The following is an 18,719-nucleotide window of genomic DNA, read 5'->3' on the forward strand; positions in this document are numbered from 1 at the left end:
AGAAAGGTGGAAGGAGTATATAGAGGGTCTATACAAGGGCGATGTACTTGAGGATAATATTATGGAAATGGAAGAGGATGTAGATGAAGATGAAATGGGAGATAAGATACTGCATGAAGAGTTTGACAGAGCACTGAGAGACCTGAGTCGAAACAAGGCCCCCGGAGTAGACAATATTCCATTGGAACTACTTACGGCCGTGGGAGAGCCAGTCCTGACAAAACTCTACCATCTGGTGAGCAAGATGTATGAAACAGGCGAAATACCCTCAGACTTCAAGAAGAATATAATAATTCCAATCCCAAAGAAAGCAGGTGTTGACAGATGTGAAAATTACCGAACTATCAGCTTAATAAGTCACAGCTGCAAAATACTAACACGAATTCTTTACAGACGAATGGAAAAACTAGTAGAAGCCAACCTCGGGGAAGATCAGTTTGGATTCCGTAGAAACACTGGAACACGTGAGGCAATACTGACCTTACGACTTATCTTAGAAGAAAGATTAAGGAAAGGCAAACCTACTTTTCTAGCATTTGTAGACTTAGAGAAAGCTTTTGACAATGTTGACTGGAATACTCTCTTTCAAATTCTAAAGGTGGCAGGGGTAAAATACAGGGAGCGAAAGGCTATTTACAATTTGTACAGAAACCAGATGGCAGTTATAAGAGTCGAGGGACATGAAAGGGAAGCAGTGGTTGGGAAGGGAGTAAGACAGGGTTGTAGCCTCTCCCCGATGTTGTTCAATCTGTATATTGAGCAAGCAGTAAAGGAAACAAAAGAAAAATTCGGAGTAGGTATTAAAATTCATGGAGAAGAAATAAAAACTTTGAGGTTCGCCGATGACATTGTAATTCTGTCAGAGACAGCAAAGGACTTGGAAGAGCAGTTGAATGGAATGGACAGTGTCTTGAAAGGAGGATATAAGATGAACATCAACAATAGCAAAACAAGGATAATGGAATGTAGTCTGGGTGATGCTGAGGGAATTAGATTAGGAAATGAGGCACTTAAAGTAGTAAAGGAGTTTTGCTATTTGGGGAGCAAAATAACTGATGATGGTCGAAGTAGAGAGGATATAAAATGTAGGCTGGCAATGGCAAGGAAAGCGTTTCTGAAGAAGAGAAATTTGTTAACATCCAGTATTGATTTAAGTGTCAGGAAGTCATTTCTGAAAGTATTCGTATGGAGTGTAGCCATGTATGGAAGTGAAACATGGACGATAAATAGTTTGGACAAGAAGAGAATAGAAGCTTTTGAAATATGGTGCTACAGAAGAATGCTGAAGATTAGATGGGTAGATCACGTAACTAATGAGGAAGTATTGAATAGGATTGGGGAGAAGAGAAGTTTGTGGCACAACTTGACCAGAAGAAGGGATCGGTTGGTAGGACATGTTCTGAGGCATCAAGGGATCACCAATTTAGTATTGGAGGGCAGCGTGGAGGGTAAAAATCGTAGGGGGAGACCAAGAGATGAATACACTAAGCAGATTCAGAAGGATGTAGGTTGCAGTAGGTACTGGGAGATGAAAAAGCTTGCACAGGATAGAGTAGCATGGAGAGCTGCATTAAACCAGTCTCAGGACTGAAGACCACAACAACAACAACATGGGATTCCATTTAGATTCCAACAATTGTTACCCCTTCATCATGCGATTTTTCTTCTTCTCAGTAACTGTAATTTGATACACATTTATGACGGGTTACAGAAAATAGGAAAAATGTTTTTAAAAATCTTCCACTTACAGTTTTTGACACTTTGTACATATTCAGTGCTGCGCATATATAGTGGAATTAAGTGATAAGTTTTATTCTTTGACACTTTGCACATATGCAAAGCGGATCATTCATTATCGAACCAAGTGATAATTCAAGAGCAAAACGCTGAAAAATTTCTAAACTATAGACTTAACAAAAATAGTGAACAATTTACTAGGAGTGTGTCTGCGTGCAACTAAGTGACTTTACATCCATAAAATGAGGTGGAACAGTTATTTTCCTCATTCAAATGAATATTTTCATATTTTTCTTATAAAACAAAATGTTGAAACAAAACTATCAAAATTGCAACAATAGAGAAAAAACTTAAATACATTGTAATCAGAATAAGTTTAAGAGATTTCATTTTTAGTAAAATGAGGTGAAACAGTTATTTGTTTCATTCAAACACAAATTTACATTACATGTTTCACATGAAACAAATGTGTAGCCTTTGCACTCTGGATTTTTCATGTTCTTTTCTCATTCCAAATTGGCCATTGGTTTACTGGATTTTGTCGTACATCTTTTAATGTTAGTGAAAATGATTTAACTTTCATTCTCTTGCCCTCTGTTGGGTCCAAGCTGCTTAGTCTTCCATGCTTTCTTGGCCCCTGGCATAGAGTGTGGGCTAACTGAATCCTAAACCTCTCTTGATTCATGGGTGTGTGTATTGGTGCTCTTTCAAGAAACATTCTTCAGTACAGTATCCATTAATTTATTACCATTGTATCAAGCAGGTTGAAAAAATAGACAAAGATACCATCTCTTTGATCTTATCTTGATATGGTGTCTTCCTATATTGTTGTCAAGCAAATAAACATTTCCCATGTGGGAATTGTATACAGAGACTGCTGCTGTACAAGGCACCAATATGTGCTCCTTTTACTTGAATCAAATCTTCTCACTTCTTATTTTGGAAGTTCTCCAACAAAAGTGGAGAGAAAACTAGCATTGTTGTCAAAACAGTAGAAATGTCAACTGACTCAAAATTTGTTGTGAATTCTTCTGAATAACTGTGTGATTCCTTTTTGAGTTCTTTTTGTCACTGAACTTGCAGTTAGGAATTCTATTGCATTGAATTGTACCAATACACAAGAGTTCCTTTCTTGAACAAATACACCGCTAAATCCAGAGAAGTATAATATCAGTCAAAATGTAACCTGTAATTCTGGTGTCTTGGCACTTCTCTTGACAGCCAAATAACATCATTTCCATTAGCTCCGATATCAGGTTCCTCCTCAGCTCGAAATTTAGGGTCATTTTGCTGTGTGCTGGAAATTTTCAATTTGTGAGCAAACCCCAAGTCACCACAAAGCATAGTGTATTTGGAACCCCACTTGTGTGGTTTATCTTTGTGTGCTGTCTTGCCTTGATAGCTCAGTTCTGTTCATCAATTGAAAGACGTTCACACATGTGTACTGAAAGACATCTTTGGTTCAAGTAGTCTAATATTGGCCTTACTTTGTGTAGTTTGTCACTTTCAGGAGCTTGGGGGGGGGGTGTCTGATCGCTTCAGGTTGTCACTGAAAAGCAAAGTACTATGCAATCTCTTGAAGTACTTCTGTGACATAGTCTGTTTTACCTACTCAATTCCAAATACATCATTCAATAGATCATGGATGTTGGCTGGTGGAGTCAAAGCACTGATGATGCATATGCTGTAAAAAAATTTATAGATGTCATAATTTGTACAATCAAGTGGCTTGTTTGGATTTTGTTGAATAGCATATAAATTTGTTTCATCCACAATTTTTGATATAATTTCATCAGTGAGGAAACATTTTAAAAAAAATGGTACAATGTAGATAGCTCTAGAACTGATAGCTGTAATTTGTTCTTTCTGTGAATGGGAACTTGTCAGGAGAGGAAGGAAAACATTGCTTTTTCCATAAAACCTGTTGTTTTTTTAATATTTCTTCTTTTGGCAACAGGAATTTTAGTTCAAATTTCCAGAAGAGATGGAGAATTTCCTTCGAACATTTCCTGTAGCTGTATTGGATATATTTGAAATTGGTTCTGTTTGGATATCAGTTCCGGGGTCACTATCGCTATCTGGAGATTCAAGGTCATGGACAGTAATTATTGGATCTTCGTCAGAATTGTCAAATTCCAGCTCATCTTCACTCTCTGAAGGGCAAACCATCGCCATGAATTCATCTGATGTCAGAACCTTAAGTTTTCCATTATCCCAATACACAGTGGAATCCATCACAGTAATTTATTGTCAACAACTGTACAGGAAACTGAAACAAAAAACATGTAATTGGAATTTGTATAATGTAAGAGTTGAGAACAAACTAAAACCATGTCATATACTTTTGCAGATGTGCATACAGAATAATATTACTTATTACATACTTGTTAATTAGCACAAATATACATGAACACAGACACATTCACCACTGTAATTGAATCACGAGGGAAACATTCCACGTAGGAAATATATATCTAAAAACACAGATGATGTGACTTACCAAATGAAAGTGCTGGCAGGTCGACAGATACACAAACATACACACAAAATTCAAGCTTTCGCGACAAACTGTTGCCTCATCAGGAAAGAGGGAAGGAGAGGGAAAGACGAAAGGATGTGGGTTTTAAGGGAGAGGGTAAGGAGTCATTCCAATCCCGGGAGCGGAAAGACTTACCTTAGGGGGAAAAAAGGACGGGTATACACTCGCGCGCGCGCCCACACACACACACACACACACACACACACACACACACACACACACACACACACACACATCCATCCACACATATACAGACACAAGCAGACATATTTAAAGACAAAGAGTTTGTCTTTAAATATGTCTGCTTGTGTCTGTATATGTGTGGATGGATATGTGTGTGTGCGCGCGCGCGAGTGTATACCCGTTCTTTTTTCCCCCTAAGGTAAGTCTTTCCGCTCCCGGGATTGGAATGACTCCTTACCCTCTCGGATTGGAATGACTCCTTACCCTCTCCCTTAAAACCCACATCCTTTCGTCTTTCCCTCTCCTTCCCTCTTTCCTGATGAGGCAACAGTTTGTTGCGAAAGCTGGAATTTTGTGTGTATGTTTGTGTTTGTTTGTGTGTGTCGACCTGCCAGCACTTTCATTTGGTAAGTCAAATCATCTTTGTTTTATATATATATATATATATATATATATATATATATATATATATATATATATATATATATATATATATATCGACCTGCCAGCACTTTCATTTGATAAGTCAAATCATCTTTGTTTTTAGATATATATTTCCTACATGGAATGTTTCCCTCTATTATAACCGTATATATATATAATTTTCATTTTTGCCATGTGTACAGACTCTTAAAAGATGGCACTTCATGCCAAACTGAAGTTTCTGTGTACACGATGAATGTGTCATCCAAGTTGACAGTGGTATGGACTAGTGGCAAATTCTTGCGCACAGTTTTAGATATGCAGCATTGCACTTGTGTAAAGGGGTCTTCAAGGTTAAAATGGCAAAGACACTGAGAAAATTTCATTTCATTCCACTTTGCAGATATGAAAAGCTGTGTAGTGAAGGGTCTTTCTCATACACTGACATTGTTACCAAAACACTGGAGGTTTTCTTTTGTTACACAAACCACATTCTTGAGCTTAATAGCCTCCTATCTTAAAGGGAACTTCCAGTGTTTACAGAGTAACAGATTCTGAAAATAAAACAATATCAGCAAGGTTAATTTGAAGTTAGCTATTTAATGTTAAGATGAACATTGCATCAATAAAAATGTAGCTCATAGTGAATGCTGTTCTCGGGCACACAGTGAGTAAGTTGCTGTTCGTAACCAGCTGGAAATGTGAAATCTGTCAAGCAAGTGGAAGCTGCTCTGAATGGGTGTGTTAGGCAGAATGCTGAGAAATGTTCTAGAGATATCAAAGGTATTGCAGGTACTATCCTCCCAAACAGTATAGTGTGAGTAGGTTGTCATTGGTGGTTGCATAGGTCCATTACAGAGGAGGCAGGGACCAGGGAGAACTCAAAAGTATTACTCCCATAACTCTTACCAACCAGTTGGATGTTCTGTCTTCCACTGAAACTGAACTTGCAGCCAGAGTGCACAATTGATCTGTTGAGAAACATTCTGTGCTCTGTGTCAAGGGGAGGCAAATTCAAAAGTATTAGGATGTGTTAATCATCAGCAGTTCAGAAGTACTGCAAATAATTTTACCCTTTAGATAAATAACAGCAAGAGATGGGAGGGATCACCATGTGCTTTCTGTGTGTATATCTGGAGGCCTCATTTAACATATTTGAAGAGGCTATTCTGGAATTCATTTGGGGAAAGAAGGTGCTTCCAAATGCAGAATGTGGTGCATGTTGGAATGAATGATGTCACTGGGGACCTGAGGTTATACTTTGATCTTTTCAAGCCTCTCTGCCAGTTGCTGAAATGGTCAGTGTTGCTCATGAAGTTTCAGCAAAGAGGATTGAGAAGACCAGTTTCACTCATAGGGTTTCAAAGAAGTTGACAACGTGTCACATTGTACCCAGAACTGCTCAGGAACCTTTGGTTCTGAGCTTAGTAGGCTTCAACCAAACACTTCCAAAGCTCCGTGACAAGTTTAGCAAGAACCTCCTGCACACCCGCCATAGGGTGGAGAATTTTAGGGTCCCCCCTTAAGTGGGTCGGAGATGCACTACGTGCTGGAGGCTACTACCTAGGTGACTCGCTGTGTGTGGAGTGCAGGCAGTGTTTCCTGAGTTAAGAGACTCGCCAATCACTTAGAGCAGATACCTGAAGAGCTCGTCCATGATAGAAATGTTAGTTGCATGTTTCCTGGGTCATAATTGTGACCTTATACTGTTTGGAATGAGTCTGTTTCACAGTTACAGAACATCTCAGTAGGAAATAAAGATCTTGAACATTAACATGATTCTTTAAGTTCTGAAAGCTAGGATAATGTCATTACTTTTGTATCAGCAGTATGATAACTGTGGTTTGTTGTGCTGAAGTGTTGGGAAATGTAGTGTTAGTGCATAAAAATGGTACAAAAAAATTACTCGTTGACATTTTCTGAAATCTTGCAAAAGTCTTTAAATCAAGTTATTAGATGTTAAATTGGTATGCAACTAAAACATTATGGTATGAAAGACAACCCATTCTACACATTGAATAACAGAATAGATATATTCACAATATACTAAGCTACTGTGATACCACAGGAAGATAACTAAATTCAAAAATGGAGGAAATGGTAGGCACAAAGGATCAGATATATCAGATGATTTTTCTAAAACTGGTGAATTTGCTGCTGATAAAAGTCAATGGATAAAAAGCCGCAACACGCCCCCTGCGGGTCCGGGGTAAGAATAGGCCCGAGGTATTCCTGCCTGTCGTAAGAGGCGACTAAAAGGAGTTTCAACCGTTTCGGCCTTCCATGTAATGGTCCCCCTTGGGGCTTGACCTCCATTTTTCAAAATTCTACAGAAGTACGAGCCTTTTGGGGAAGGACACCTTACGTGGTGTACCACTGGTCCTCAGACCTTGGCACTCAGCATTGTAACAGCGTTGTAACCATACCCACTACTCATCAAATTGGGCCTAAACGCCTGATGGGTTGTAAAAGTTATGCCCATAGTGCCTCCCCATCTGCACCTACGATCATGATGGACTTTCGATGGCACCCAAAATCCAGCACGGTAGCCAGCCCGTTATGGTGGGGTCGTCATGTACCCTCTAGGTTGTAGCCCCCTGACAACACAGGGATCGTACTGCCGATACCTGAGCTGCGCCCTCCCCATGTCGGCCAAGGAGTAGATGCCCGTCTCCTTGGGGCATCAGGACTCCCGGCAACGGTCATCCTGCCAGGTGGCCCTTGCTGAGGCTGGGTGGCGCCCATGGGGAGAGCCCCTGGTCGGAGTGGGTGGTATTGGGGCGGACGTTTCGCAGATGAAACGTCAACACGTATCAGGTCGCTCTGCGGCCGAGTCTTTCAAAAGGAAAGGTACTGTCTCTGGTTCTGGTTCTCCTGCCCTTTCCCCCTTGGCCACTCCCTGGGAGGAGGGACAGGCCCGCCGGCCTGGGGCGAAGTACTTCCCCCGCTATTTGGTCTGTTCTCGAACCGATGGGGGGACGTTCGCCACCTCCAAGCCCATGTTCTTTGTTCAGCACATCGAGGACATCTTCGGGGAAATCGAGGCTCTCAGTAAGATGCGTTTGGGGTCCGTTCTTATAAAGACCACCTCCGCCACACAGTCAGCGGCGCTCCAGGCTTGTGACCGACTAGGGGACATCCCAGTGTCCATTGTCCCGCATCTGGCACTGAATAGGATGCAGGGGGTTATTTTTCATCGGGACCTCCTGCTGCAATCTGATGAGGAGCTCAGGGCCAACCTGGAGCTCCGAGGCGTGCATTTCGTCCGGCGAGTCCAGCGCGGCCCCAAAGACCGTCGCATTGACACCGGGGCCTTTATCCTCGCCTTCGAGGGGGATGTTCTCCCGGAGAAGGTAAAGGTGATGTGCTACCGGTGCAACGTGCAACCTTACGTCCTGCCTCCTATGCGCTGTTTTTGGTGTTTGCGCTTTGGGCACATGTCGTCATGGTGTGAGGCTGAGCCTCTTTGTGGCGATTGTGGACGTCCTCTTCGTGATGAACATACATGCACCCCACCACCTCGGTGCGTTAATTGTTCTGGTATCCACTCGCCTAGATCCTTAGACTGCCCCACGTATCAGAAGGAGAAGAAGATTCAAGAACTCAAAACTTTGGATCGTCTCTCTTATTCTGAGGCCAGGAAGAAGTATGACAGCCTCCATCCCGTGACGTTGACCACTTCGTTTGCCTCGGTCGTGTCCACTCCTTCCGCGGTATCCTCACCCCTATCCTGTCCCCCCTCTACCTCCTCCCCCCAATCCGGGGTCTATGCCTCCGCCTCCCAAATCCTCCTCCCCCGCAGCCCCCGCCCCCTCTGCCCCAAGGGCCACCCCCCCCCCCCCTCTCCCCCCCCGCCGCCGCCTGAGACGCGATCCTCTTCTCAGGCGTCCATCGGGAAACGTTCCGGACCCCAGCTTCCGAGGTCCGGCGTTCCAAAACGGACCCCGCGCGTGAGGACCTTCTTCAGGTCCAGCCCACCATCCCTGTGCCTCCTCGGACTTCCAAGAAGGCCTCTAAGAAGAAGTCTCTATCCCCCTCTCCACCCCGGCGCGTTTCGTCTGACGCTCCATCCGTGAGTCGCTGCTCCCGGCCGTCCTCAGTTTCGCCGGGACGCTCTGCTGCCAGGCGCTCAGCTAGCCTCTCGTCGGCAAATGATGCTGCCCCTCCTACACAACCCGGGACAGCAGCCGCAGCTGGCGATGACTCGATGGAACAGGATCCGCCTCCCGCCGGTTGTAGCGTTGTTCCCTCGAAACCTGGCCCTCCGCGGCCGTCGAGGTGACCAGTTCTTCCCCCGTCTCGTTCCCCCTCCTTTTTGACTAGCGATGGCGTTGTTACATTGGAACATAAGAGGTATTCGATCTAATCGGGAGGAATTACAACTGCTCCTCCGCCTGCACTGTCTGCTCGTCCTTGGTCTCCAGGAAACCAAGTTGCGCCTGACTGACCGTATTGCCTTCACCCACTATACCTTGGAGCGGTATGACCTCACCCCTGTGGACGGTATCCCAGCTCATGCTAGGGTCATGTTGCTCGTTCGGGACGATGTCTATTACCGTCCCATCCCATTGACCACCCCACTCTAAGCAATAGCTGTCCGTACTACTCTTTCTGCTTTTACTTTTTCAGTTTGTACCATGTACATTCCATTGTCATCCGCAGTTAGTCGGGCTGAAATGATGCACCAGATTGTTCAGCTTCTTCCGCCGTTTTTATTGTTCGGCGACTTCAATGCCCATCATCCCCTTTGGGGCTCTCCTGCATCCTGTCAAAGAGGCTCACTCTTGGCGGATGTCTTCAACCATCTCAATCTTGTCTGCCTCAATACTGGCGCCCCGACTTTCCTCTCAGACTCTACTCATACCTACTCCCACTTGGACCTCTCGATCTGTTCTACCGCTCTTGCCCGTCGGTTCGAGTGGTATGTCCTTTCTGACACCTATTCGAGCGACCACTTCCCCTGTGTCATTCGTCTCCTGCACCACACCCCATCCCCATGTCCTTCGAGCTGGAACATACCGAAAGCTGACTGGGGACTTTACTCCTCCCTGGCGACCTTTCCGGACCACGATTTTCTCAATTGTGACAGTCAGGTCGAATACCTCACGGCTGTTATCGTCAAAGCTGCCGAACGTTCCATTCCTCATACTACCTCTTCACATCGCGTTTCCGTCCCCTGGTGGAATGAGGCTTGTAGAGACGCTATTCTTGCTCGACGACGTGCTTTACGCACCTTTCGCCGCCATCCTACGTTGGCGAATTGTATTGGATACAAACGACTCAGAGCGCAATGCCGTAGAGTCATCAAAGACAGCAAAAAAGCTTGTTGGGCCTCTTTCACCAGCTCCTTTAACAGTTTTACTCCCTCTTCTGTCGCTTGGCGTGGCCTGCACCGGCTGTCGGGCATTAAGGCCCACTCCTCGGTACCTGGCCTGACCTCGGGTAATAAGGTCCTTGTTGATCCTGTGGCTGTCTCCAACACCTTCGGACGGTTTTTCACGGAGGTTTCAAGCTCCGCCCATTACCACCCTGCCTTCCTTCCCAGGAAAGAGGCAGAAAAGAGGCTCGGCGAACTTCCTTCCACTCGCTGAATCTGGAAACTTATAATGCCCCCTTTACTATGCGGGAACTTGAACGTGCACTTGCACTGTCCCGGTCCTCTGCTCCGGGGCCAGATGCCATCCACGTTCAGATGCTGGCACACCTTTCTCCGGCGGGCAAAAGCTTCCTTCTTCGTACCTACAATCGCATCTGGACCGAAGGTCAGGTCCCCATGCGTTGGCGTGACGCCGTCGTTGTTCCTATACCCAAACCCGGAAAGGATAGACACCTTCCTTCTAGTTACCGCCCCATTTCTCTTACAAGCTGTGTCTGTAAGGTGATGGAGCACATGGTTAATGCTCAGTTAGTCTGGATTCTTGAATCTCGACGACTACTTACCAATGTCCAATGCGGTTTTCGTCGCCGCCGCTCCGCTGTTGACCACCTTGTGACCTTGTCGACATTCATCATGAACAACTTTTTGCGAAGGCGCCAAACGGTAGCCGTGTTCTTCGACTTGGAGAAGGCTTATGATACCTGTTGGAGAGGAGGTATCCTCCGCACTATGCACAGGTGGGGCCTACGCGGTCGCCTGCCCCTTTTTATTGATTCCTTTTTAACGGATCGAAAGTTTAGGGTACGTGTGGGTTCCGTATTGTCCGACGTCTTCCTCCGGAAGAACGGAGTGCCTCAGGGCTCCGTCTTGAGCGTAGCCCTTTTTGCCATCGCGATCAATCCAGTTATGGATTGCATTCCACCTAATGCCTCAGGCTCTCTCTTTGTCGATGACTTCGCGATCTACTGCAGTGCCCAGAGAACATGCCTCCTGGAGCGCTGCCTTCAGCGTTGTCTAGACAGCCTATACTCATGGAGCATGGCAAATGGCTTCCGGTTCTCTGAAGACAAGACGGTTTGTATCAACTTTTGGCGATATAAAGCGTTCCTTCCACCATTCTTACATCTCGGTCCCGTTGTTCTCCCATTCATGGAAACAACCAAGTTTCTAGGGCTCACATTGGACAGGAAACTTTGTTGGTCTCCGCATGTCTCTTATTTTGCGGCCTGTTGCACACATTCCCTTAATATCCTCAGAGTTCTTAGTGGTTCATCTTGGGGAGCGGATCGCACTGTCCTGCTTCGCTTGTATCGGTCCATAGTGCGATCGAAGCTGGATTATGGGAGCTTCGTCTACTCGTCTGCTCGGCCATCCCTCTTACGCCGTTTCAGCTCCATCCACCATCGGGGGTTACGTCTTGCGACCGGAGCCTTCTACACTAGTCCTGTCGAGAGTCTTTATGCTGAAGCTGCCGAATTACCATTGACCTACCGGCGCGATGTACTGCTGTGTCTGTATGCCTGCCGGCTGTTGTCAATGCCCGACCACCCCTCTTATCAGTCCTTCTTTGCCGATTCTCTCAACCGTCAGTACAGGTTGTATGTGTCTGCCCTGCTGCCCCCTGGAGTCCGCTTCTGTCGCCTGCTTCGACAATTGGATTTTGTCCTCCCTACCACCTTCAGAGAGGGTGAGAGCCCGACACCACCTTGGCTCCAGGCTCCGGTTCATATTTATCTCGACCTCAGCTCACTCCCGAAGGAGGGTACTCCAGCTGCAGTGTAATGCTCACGGTTTGTTGAACTTCGTGCTTGACTTGTCGGTCACACCTTTATTTACACTGATGGCTCCAAAACTGACGATGGTATCGGCTGTGCCTTTGTCGTCAGGGCCGCCACCTTTAAATACCGGCTCCTCAACCAATGTTCCAGCTTTACGGCCGAGCTTTTTGCTCTCCATCAGGCCGTTCAGTATGCCTGCCGCCACCGCCATTCATCATATGTACTCTGCTCTGATTCCCTCACTGCTCTTCAGAGCCTTGGAGCTCCCTATCCGGTCCATCCCTTGGTGCAACGGATCCAGCAGTCCCTCCATTCTTTCGCTGATAATGGTTTTCCTGTCAGCTTTCTGTGGGTTCCCGGACATGTAGGAGTGCCTGGGAATGAGGCTGCAGATGCTGCAGCCAAGGCTGCAGTCCTCCTGCCTCGGCCAGCCTCCCATTGTGTCCCATCATCTGATGTTCGTGGGGTTGTTTGTAAGAGGCTTGTGTCGTTGTGGTGGGATGCTTGGTCATCCCTCCAAGGAAACAAGCTCCGGGCAGTAAAACCATTCCCAACTGCTTGGACAACCTCCTCCCGACCATCTCGGCGAGAAGAGGTCCTTCTGACCAGGTTGCCGATTGGGCATTGCCGGTTTAGCCACCGCTACCTGCTCTGCGGTGACCCAGCCCTGCAGTGCCCTTGTGGTCAAGCATTAACAGTGCGCCATGTATTATTGTCGTGTCCCCACTTTAGTCAATCTAGTGTTGTCCTGTCCCTGCCATCTACTTTACCAGATATTTTAGCTGATGACGCTCAAGCAGCTGCTCGTGTTCTGCGTTTTATAACTTTGACTGGCTTGTCCAAAGACATCTAATCTTTTTACTTATTTTATCTGCATCTTTGTCAGGACTTTCTGGTGTCCCCCCCTCCCCTTGAGTTTTACTAGATTCCATGTGCTCTAACAACAGTGACTGGGTGCTAATGACCTCAGTAGTTGAGTGCCCTTAAACCCCACAAAAAAAAAAAAAAAAAAAAAAAAAAAAGCCACAACACATTGCTACCAGACACAGAAAGGCTGCAGAAACTCATATTATAGAGATCCAAATAAACAAAAAGTAACAAGCACCAAAAGATAACTGTGAACACTCCAAGTGAAACTGTGTGTGTGAAATTTGTTGATGCCCAGATGGATATGACATGGATAAATTCACAAAAAATGTTATGCCTGCCTTGCATTTCAGTTTGCTCTCATTATGTGGAACAGTGAACTAAATTTCTGAAATGCTGCGTGTGTGTGTGTGTGTGTGTGTGTGTGTGTGTGTGTGTGTGTGTGTGTGTGTGTGTAGGATGAGGCACTATCACACTTATATATAACTGTAAAAGAGGCTTATATTCTATAGATTTTTAACTGCGAAGACTGATTGTAAGTATAATACATAATGTTACCTGAAAATTGTGTACTTCGTAGTCAAAAACACTAAGTAGTTAGTAAGAAAATCATTGTGATTGTTTTTCTTTCTTTTTAGGATACCAACTTAACATGGCACACAGAGGATCCTGATTTGACAGATTGCTTCCAAAGGACTGTTCTTGTTTGGGTACCTTGTGTTTTTCTCTGGACTTTTTCTGCTTTGGAGACCTACTACCTGTTAAGCAGCAAAACAAGGAATGTTCCATGGAACTGGCTGAATGCAACAAAACTAGTATGTAAACTGTACAAGACAATCATGCAGTTTTGTCATGTGCACATGTGCATATGTGCAGTGTAATGTACAGTGTAATGTTGTTTCTTAATTTTTTCAGGTCATTACATTAATTTTAGTTGTACTGACAGTCGCAGATCTGGGGAATGCATTTCATCTGATTTCACTGAACGAGGATGTGCATCCAGTAGACATATTCGTTCCTATAATCAAAATTATGACATTTGTAAGTACAAACATAACTGTAATAGTAGTAACAATAGTAATAATTCATGTTCATGCATAGGTTTTAGCAAAGCTGTTGATTTAATGTAGCCTTCATCGATATAGGTAGCTACTGTATTGGTTTCTGCTCTAGTGGCGAAATTTCAGATGTTTTCATGGGACATTCTGAAGTATAACAACAAGACACACAAACCACAACATGAGGAGCTAATATGAGGGTCAGGGTTGTAGAATGTACAACTAAATGCTCATTCATTGTGAACTTGAGACTATTGCAGAGGATTGTGTAAATGACAGGATAAACATCAGCTGAGAAAGAGCTGAAAGAAAAGAACTTGGTGGAGTCTTCCAGAGAAATGTTCCAGACAGAGAAACAACGGGAAAAAGTTAACAACCATAAACACCTTTCAGTAATAATATACTGTACTCTTCAACAGTTTTCTTAGATGATAAAATCTACATACCTAATTTGTAATTCTTCTTACTGAGGAAAATTGCTTGAGAAAAGAAGCTTCATTCCTGCCCAAATAAATATGACAACATTATTTTATGTGTGACTATTTGCAATGCAAGAACATTATTATAATTTTTTTATTTCAGTTAGTGCCATTAGCACTCAGTTCTACAAATGTTATGCAAGTCAGTTGCTGTGACAAATGAGAACAGTTCACTAATTTTTATTCTTTTCATATTTTTTTTTTACAGTGCCTAGCTGGTGCTCTCCTCTTCTACAACCGTAAAAGAGGCATGCGAACATCGGGATTGCTGTTCCTATTCTGGTTACTCCTTGCAATTTGTGGTGCAGTGCAGTACCGTGCACAGATAGTATTAACTTATGAAAACACAGTAAGTTAAAACACATATCAGAAAAGTGTGTGAGATATGAAAGTTGTTTGCTTATTGCTGAGACACTCTTACGTCTGTCATGTATTTGAACTGGCAACTGTGAAATGATAGTTTTAGGCATTTAATAATTGATTAAAGGGAGGAGTGATAAAAGCTTCTATGATCATGGGGTTAGAATGTCACTTTGGAGGTGTTAATTGGACAATTACTGAAGGGGCACTACAGATGCCCTATTGTGAAATCAAATGCAATTGATTTTGACCATATGTATTTTTTCTAATGACTGATGATACCTGCCAACTGGTTTTTCAGGGATCTTGCAATTACAGTTTTATCTGTGAACCACCACCATGTCTGTTTAAATGGGGAATGGCATGTGTTAAGAGGGGTAGTTAAAGTTCCATTTATCACTTCAAATGGAATAATAAATTCATTAATTTTCTGCTTGCCTGAAGGTGCATATTTGCAATCCTGGTACATAATGAATGAAACCCCCATGCTACAGTGCCATAGTATGCTATTAGAGAAACCAAAATAAAATGGTGTAGCTCATTGATAAAGTGTAGCATCGTGCAGTAATTTATTCTCTGAATTTGAAGGGTAACAATGATGCAGGAGTCAGTGTTGAGTCGGTGGAGGTGTCTTATGAAAATGGTTGGGCGGCACACACACTGTCTGTCTGGTCACACATCTGAGTGACAAAGAACCAAGTGGTAGACTATTCCTCTGTGAAGAACCGGTAACTGCAAGAGAAGTGGTGTATGTCCCTGGTGCTTGAAGACTGGTGGAGCATAATCTACATGATAGTGGAAAAATTGAAAATGGGTTGTGGATCTGATTCAGTATTTGCACATCTTGAACATTATAAAATTTGCAGCTCTCTGTGTTCCACTGCTGTTTCCAACAATTCAAAAGCCCACTGAACTAAGGCTGTAATGGAAATGTTGCAGCTGTGTCGGACCAGTCCAACTAACTTCTTTAGGCCCTAATCATTGTGGAAGAGCTGTCATGTTCTGGTACAAGAGAGAGGGAGAAAGGGATTACGGGTCATTCTGCAGTTCCTGAGTGGTTACGAACAAATGCAGTAGACAAATTTTTCAGTGGTGGCAGTTAATTGTTTGAATCAGTGCCAAACGTCAACCACAAGGCACCTATAAGAGGCACAGGTTTTGGGATTTGATATAAGGATGCTTGTGACAGGAGACTTGAGGAACTCGAGGGTCTGAATAATGCTCTTCTATTGCATTCAGGCTAAGCTACTACACTGGAAGGTACTTATAAATATTAAAAAAAGCAAACAATTGAACCATTGGCACAACAGAAGTTTGTGTCAGTGTCAGTGTTCGTGGGAGAGAGCTAATAGAGGTAGCAGTCAGTAGCAGCTTTGTAAAGTGCAAACACTGGGAGAGAAAATAGACCAAAAATGGAGCTTATCCAAGGCTGGCAATGAGATGAAAAGTAGTTGGTGTCCCAGTGATCTTGCTGAGAACTCTTCTGAACATGAAAATCCAGAGTCCCTAAAACGTTGCCGCAATGCTCTGTTTCTCTCTATCTGCTGTCAACCCGTCAATCCCCCAGCACTTTAAAGCATCAGCCAACCTGATGTGGGGCTCTGCACCTCCATACTGCCTCAGGCCAGTCACATTTAGATACTTTTCCTTCCCTTACTCCATAAGTTGGTATGTTCCTGCTTTTTACACTAATTCCAAATTTGGTAGTAACAGCGTTAAGCTGAAAGCAAAAGGTCGCTGCTTTTCCTAATGTAGCTAACAACAACAATAACAACTAAAACAACAACAACAACAACAACAGTGTTAAATGTTACTTTGCCCTACCATAGCAGTGGAGACATCCGCCTCAGGAGTGGGGACCACTGTTCCAGCAGTTTGATACTATCCCCGTCTGTCTCTAATCTTTAGGAATCTGACACTGCTGTTCTCAGGACATAATATCAGGCATGATCCTTAGGCAGAAACTCATTATGAAGGACAACTAAGTAGCTTGGTGTTTTGTGTTATTAGAGGTAAATAAAGTATAATACTTCCTGAAATGCATTTTTCTTCATTAATGGGGATAAAATGCATGAGGTAAAATTATTCTTAAGTTACTGTTAAACATTCTGAAATCTTAAAAGAATCACTGGGTTACCCTTAGACATGAAGTAAGAGTAAAAATGTAGGTAACTTTATCTGCATGTTATAGGTGACCGTTAGTGATAAGAATTTTACTAACAAACATTGTCTATTCCTTCTATTCAGAATTTTAGCTGCTGAAGTGCTGAAAAAAGGTTCAGAAATTATTTGTCTTCATAACGTGTCAGTAACAATTGAAATAATCGATAGTTTAAGAAGTTGAAGTATAAGAAAATGATACTACCTGTGCTTGGTTGCTGTCTTTGGCGTAAACTTGAATCCCAGGTCATACGATAACAATAATGTTTATTTACTACAAATTACAAAACAAACAATTCAATCTATTGAAGTTTAAATAAAATAACAATAATGGGAAAAGGATGGGTTGCTACTCTCCAAATAGACCAGGTGTTGAGTTGCAGACAGGCACAATGTAGTACTCTGCTGAACATTTAAGCGCTCTGACAAAAAGGTAATTGTCTCAAAACAGAAAACATATGCACACAATCATTGTCATTGTAATAATAATAATAATAATAATAATAATAATAATAATAATAATAATAACCACACTACCACTTTGCATACACATGGCCACTGTCGCTGGGCGCTGGAGCCAGATTGTGACTGCATTTAATGTGAGTAGTGATATGCTGGGGTTGGATGCTGGTGAAAGAGATGACATGGGGTGGTAGGATGGGCTGCTAGGTGCCAAGTTGGGAGGTTGTGATGATGAACAGGGGGAGAAGGAACAGCGGTGACAGAAGAGAAGTAGAGATGAAGAATAGACTTGCAGGTGCATTTGTGGGAAAGAAAATGAGTAGTGCTGGAGTGGGATGAGGGAAGGGCGAAGGTAGATGGAGGATTGGTGAAGGTTGAGATGCTGGGGGAGGGGGGGGGGGGTAAGGGAATGAAGCATACATTATAGGGAAAGTTCCCACTTGCGCATTTCAGTAAAGCTGATGTTGGTAGGAAGAATTCACATGGTGCAGGCTGTGAAGGAGTCATTGAGGTGAGGCACATTGTGTTGGGCAGCTGTTCAGCAAGTGGATGGTCCAGTTTTCTCTTGGACATAGTTTGACAGTAGGCATTCATGTACACAGACAGCTTTTTAGTTTTCATTTCCATGAGGAAAGCAGCCTAATAGTTGCAACTTAGTTTGTAGGTCACATTACTGCTTTTACACAAAGCCCTGCCTTTGATGGAGCAAGAGACAACTGTGACAGGACGGAAGTAAGTGGGAGTGAGGACACATGTGACAGGTCTCGCATCTACATCTGTTTTGGGGAGATGAGTCATGAGGCAATGGGTTGGGAGCAGTGGTGGAGTAGGCATGGATAAGGATACTGTGTAGTTCCTGTGGCCAGTGGAATACCACTATAGGAAGTGTGGGGACAAAATTTCTCATTTTGGAGCAGTATGAGAGGGAGTCTAAATCATTGTGGAGTATGTAGTGTGTTCTCTTGGGTGGTACTAAGTCAAGAGAAGAGTGCTCCTTTGGGGCTGGACTGTGGGTATGTGAGGTATGATAGGTAATTGGCGAGACACGGCTTAGGAGACCTGTTTTTAGACGACATTGGGAAGATAATTTGGTCTGTGAAGGCCTCAGTGAAGTTCCTGGCATATTTTAAGAGGTACTGCTCATGATTACAGATCGGGCAACATGTGGTTAGGCAGTATGGGAGGGACTTCCTGGTGTGGAATGGGTGATAGCTCTTCAAGCGGAGGTATTGTTGGTAGGTTTTATGTGGACTTAGGTACTAATATAGCCATCCTTCGGTTGTAGATTGACATAGA

At 43.7% G+C, this 18,719-nt stretch overlaps 1 protein-coding gene across 4 annotated transcripts in view; it reads left to right on the forward strand.

Moving 5' to 3' along the window:
• The window catches only part of LOC126416746 (multidrug resistance-associated protein 1), a 407,893-nt gene that overhangs the window by 209,348 nt on the left and 179,826 nt on the right, over positions 1-18,719 (forward strand). For all 4 annotated transcript variants that reach the window (XM_050084584.1, XM_050084585.1, XM_050084582.1 and 1 more), the window contains exons 4-6: positions 13,543-13,719; positions 13,820-13,945; positions 14,650-14,790. In XM_050084584.1, the coding sequence (XP_049940541.1) occupies positions 13,543-13,719; positions 13,820-13,945; positions 14,650-14,790 (444 nt within the window). The remainder of the gene's footprint in view (positions 1-13,542; positions 13,720-13,819; positions 13,946-14,649; positions 14,791-18,719) is intronic.

The sequence above is a fragment of the Schistocerca serialis genome, chromosome 8, assembly GCF_023864345.2.
Source record: "Schistocerca serialis cubense isolate TAMUIC-IGC-003099 chromosome 8, iqSchSeri2.2, whole genome shotgun sequence".
Classification (NCBI taxonomy): Eukaryota; Metazoa; Arthropoda; class Insecta; order Orthoptera; family Acrididae; genus Schistocerca; species Schistocerca serialis.